General features: G+C 46.8%; 1 protein-coding gene across 1 annotated transcript in view; it reads left to right on the forward strand.

Annotated features, from left to right (window-relative positions):
* Positions 1 to 1,511: 1,511 nt before the first annotated feature.
* Positions 1,512 to 4,785, forward strand: part of LOC106816654 (cytochrome P450 2D4-like) — a 24,632-nt gene continuing 21,358 nt past the window's right edge. Inside the window, exons 1-5 of the mRNA XM_014821277.1 lie at positions 1,512 to 1,610; positions 2,247 to 2,402; positions 3,220 to 3,439; positions 3,758 to 3,982; positions 4,171 to 4,386. Of these exons, the coding sequence (XP_014676763.1) occupies positions 1,512 to 1,610; positions 2,247 to 2,402; positions 3,220 to 3,439; positions 3,758 to 3,982; positions 4,171 to 4,386 (916 nt within the window). The remainder of the gene's footprint in view (positions 1,611 to 2,246; positions 2,403 to 3,219; positions 3,440 to 3,757; positions 3,983 to 4,170; positions 4,387 to 4,785) is intronic.

Raw genomic sequence — 4,785 nt, forward strand, 5'->3', positions numbered from 1 at the left:
TAACATAAATTGGGTAGCCGGTAACAAATTGCGCATAGCGGTAAAAAAATTAAACACGAACTGGTATTAATACCATAGAGGCTGGAGTTAACAAAGGAACCACTCGCGCCGCACCGTAATAGACCACACGGTTTAAATAGAACTGTCTACCGCATCCAGTAACAGGCGCTTTGAACATCAAGTACATCAAGTTACGCGAGGTCAACACAGTAAGTAGTTTTTCCTCGAGTGACTATTAGAATTGCGATGTTTGCATCGTAAATGTAAAACATACGCAGTGAATAGTTTTTGACCGGGATTTTTTGCGATTTCAAATTATCACTGTCACTTGCAATGGCAATCAGAAAACGGTGTGTGCGTACATCTCACACACCACACACCACAAGCAGCACACACGACACAACACAACACACAGCCACACACACACACACGCTCCACAGCACAGCACGTCATGTAGCATTAGTACTATATATATACAGTGACGCTGGGTTTTTTGAAATCAGATACCATTCAGTGTTAACATCGATTGATATGGTTTTCAACGTGTTTTTCCAAACGACCCGGCAGAAATTTAATTCAGAAATTCATGAATTGATTATTAAGTAATAATAATTCATCGAGTAGACAAGTGATCATTACAATTATGCACGAGCAGTCCGAAGACGGCAGTGAGTAGTGACCTGCTAATGAAATGGATTGTTTGTCTTGTTGAGGGATAATATAATCAACAATTAATTTAATATAATAATAATTTCAGAAATAATATTACATTAGCATAACATAGGAACAACTATTTCGTATTTCAATCGGTGATATTATGATACTCGTGTATTATGCCAAAAGGACCCCTTTTGTGATGAACGAGGGGAAAGCGCGTGGAACGAGCATATCGGAAGTCTCGCGCTTACGCAAGATTGCCGTGAGCTTCGGCATGGGGAAGGTCAGCATAGAGAAGAAGATCGCAGGAGCCGAGCGGTCCGTCCTGTCTCGCACATCTAAGCGAGGCCAACCAAATGGCAGGCGAATCGATCACACAGGTAGAAAGAGATAACCAAAAATATTGTATACATAGTAATATATATATCCATCTCTAACATCGTCCACACTCATCTGCTCTCATCCTACTTCATAATCACTGACGCTTATCCCTTAATCCCTCTAAAACTATCTACCATACAACCATATTTTGCAAATCACTTGATCGCACAGTTTTGTGTGTTGTCGTGTGTGCGTGTGTGTGTATGTGCGTTCGCGTGTGTGAGCGTCCCTCCTGCGCGCGTGTGTGTGTGTGTGTGTGTGGTGTGTGTGTGTGTGTGTGTGTGTGTGTGTGTGTGTTGTAGCATACATATATACATTATACAAAGAGACTGGTTATGTTGCACGGCGTCCGCGCGTGCGCCCAACCGCAGGCTCTGCTCACAGTTGTTGGCGTTGAACGTGATGCCTGCTATTACACCTCACTCGGTGCTCGGCTAACGCACACGCCGCGCCACCGAAAACCACACGGCCGTATGATCGCCCGCGTCCCGCCTGACCCAGGGCGCGCAGCCTTCCTCAAGACTCTAACCCTGACGACAGTCAACATCCTCTTCGATGATATGACGGCACAGGTAAGTACCTTTCGGTTAATATACACGTAAATGTTCTGGGTGTCGGTAAAATACAGGTCGCGTGTTAAGTGCGGGTACGGCCCGTCGGTAAACATACAGGTACGCCGTCGTAAAATAACAGGTGCGGCGTACAAGTCTGTAACTAGACACAGGTACTGCCGTCGTGTACTATACAGTGTAACGGTACCAGTCGGTAAACATACAGGTACGGGTGCCGTACTGGTAACTACAGGTACGCTACGCGTCGGTAACATACCAGGTACGTGCCTGTCGTAAAACATAGCAGGTGCGCGACTAGCCTGTCGCGGTAAACAATACAGTACGCGGGTGCCGACCGACAGAGCCTAAGTAATTATACAGGTACGAAGGTACCCCAGTGTAACGATATAACAGATATACGTACCGGATGTGCTCGAGCACCGGCCCCGGTCGAGTAACATCACAGGTACGTGCCGGACAGTCCTGCGTACCATACAGGTACGACGCTACTAACTCCACAAGTCGGTAACATACAGAGTACCACAGCTGTCGTATTATACAGGTACGCGCTGTCTGTACTCGTCGTACATACGAGGTATGTACCTGATCGGTAACCATACTATTTCGATACAGTACGTGGCCGTCCGTAACATACAGGTACGCGTACCGGTGCTAGTACGATACAGGTACGAGGTACAGTCTGTAACGAGCGCAGGTTGCTTCGACGGCACGGACAAGGTCCTCACAGCGCAACCGCTCGTACTGGAACTGGAACCATATGCTGATGGTCAAAGGAAAACTCCTGCTGCCTTGGCAAGCTAAATTACACCCAATGACTTTGTGTCTGGCAATCATCAAACTTACACCGTGCACGGCATTTTAAGTGTTTACAAATACGTTCGAGTAAGCGATACAGGGGGGGGTCAATTACATACACGACAAAAAGCCACATGGGTGAAACACAGACACCACAGGGTGCGATTGAAAGAGTGTACTCTCGTTAACATTTCGGCATGGTCCTAAGGACATAAGAAACATGATCGTGACCCCGAGGACCGTGATCCTCCAGAGCCGCGACACGGGCGAGGCACGCTGGTGGAGCAAGGCCTTAACTAACATATAGATATTACATCCCGTTATGGAAGCGAACAAATTCGCTGTAAAAAAAGGTTAACATTAATTTATTCGACGTTTGTCTCCCGGAAATCGCGACGTTTACCATTTGTAATAAATGATATATATTTATATAAATAGTATAATAATTATATAATATATCATATATATAAATAATATAGCTCATATATATATATACTTAAATATTTCCTACTTTCAATATCAATAACAATCGCCAATAGCGTCATTAATTATCGATTTAAATTTATAATTCGGATATTTTGCCGTTTGTCAAGTTATAATCGACTAAGACCTCGCGGTTGTGGAAATGGGTTCATTTAAGTCATGGAAAATTGCCGGAAATTCATATGAAAAAGAACTTTACGTTATTCCTACGATTACCCGTAAACAGAAAAAGGCGCCATTAGGCCGCCCCTGGAAAACAACAGAATCCAAGAAAAAACTTGTTCTTTGCCTGCGCGCGGACGTTGATACGCGGTATGTGTTGCATACACAGGGCATGCTTAACTTCTTCCCTGTACTGCGACACCTGCCGGTCTTCAGCCGCATGCTGAGAGAGCTGGACGGGGCGTTCTTAGGATTGAACAAGGAGCTGCAGAGTAACATAGGCGAGCACGAAGAGCAGGCGGCGGAGAAAGAGGGAGACGTGAGAGACTACTTAGACGCATACCTGCTAGCGCAGCGGCAGCGGGCGGGGACAGATTCAACGTTCACTAGTGAGTCAAGCGTTGCACAAACACGCACGCACATACCCACACTCACAAACACACGCGCGCGCACGCACACGCACACACACACGCACACGCACAAACACAAACACACACAAACACATCCTTTAGAAAAGTACGTTCGCACGCACGCACAAATGCACGCCCCCATATACACGCACACAAGCACAAACACACACGCGCGTGCACGCACGCACGCACGCACGCACTTACACGCGCATATCACAAGAACGAATGAGGTTACATTAATTACACAATACGCGAGGGAGTTGACAGACACTTACGTATGACGGCTTCATCTTACAGGTTTTCAGCTGCTCGTCTCCGTACGCGATCTGTTTCTCGCCGGATCGCACACCGTCATGACGACGCTACGCTGGGGCCTGCTCTTCTTGCTCAAATACCCTCACGTCCTGCGGAAAGTGCAGGCCGAGATCGATGACGTCATCGGACGAGGGAGGCTACCCTGCATAGCGGACCAGGACAACATGCCGTACACGCGGGCGACAATAGCCGAAGTGCAGAGAGTAGGTGAGAAGGACAGCTAGCGTGGTCAGTAGGTAGCATTCAAAGACAGCAGGCCTGATTAGGTGTGACAGAAATATTGTTTGATGATACTTAGCAGGTTTTTTTCTCACAGCATAACTAGGCGAGCGAATCTACTAAACGCCTAGATACTCTGAGAAAACGCCATCCGCGAATTTCTTTCTTGTTTCTAGCCGACATTGTGCCTCTGAGCGTGCCACACAGAACGACCATCGAATTTCAGCTAGGAGGTTACGTCATCCCCGTCGGTACGGCGATCATTGCTAACCTCACGGCCATCCTGAACGACCCGAAACACTTTTCCGAACCGGAGAAGTTTCGTCCAGAGCGCCACCTGGACGAGCGTGGAGACTTTGTGCAGAACGAAGCGCTGATCCCGTTCTCCATTGGTGAGATTACTTGCACGGCCGCAAGATGGCGACACCAGGGCAAGGAGAATACAGTGACGTTATCCGTCAAAAAACTGCAGCCGTGATCGTGGTTGGGGACCCCTGCTAGGTTATTGTTTTCGAGGGGTGCTGATTGGGCGATGCCCTGAAACCCGCCAACTTTGGTTTTTGATTTTTTCAAATAATTGGAATTAAATTAGTGTTTAATACACCGTCGTACATGTTTTACATGACCAGGGTGTGTTTTACCATATCACGGCAGGGCAGACTACTCCGCCACTCCCCTTCTCAGGTCCGATCTCCCTAAACTTCTCAACAAAAGTGTTCTATCGACATTCCCTGTTTATTCTAAGATAAAAAAAAATCCTTATCATCATCATCATCATCATCATCATCATC

This window comes from Priapulus caudatus, unplaced genomic scaffold (genome assembly GCF_000485595.1).
Source record: "Priapulus caudatus unplaced genomic scaffold, Priapulus_caudatus-5.0.1 Scaffold1444, whole genome shotgun sequence".
Taxonomy (NCBI): Eukaryota; Metazoa; Priapulida; class Priapulimorpha; order Priapulimorphida; family Priapulidae; genus Priapulus; species Priapulus caudatus.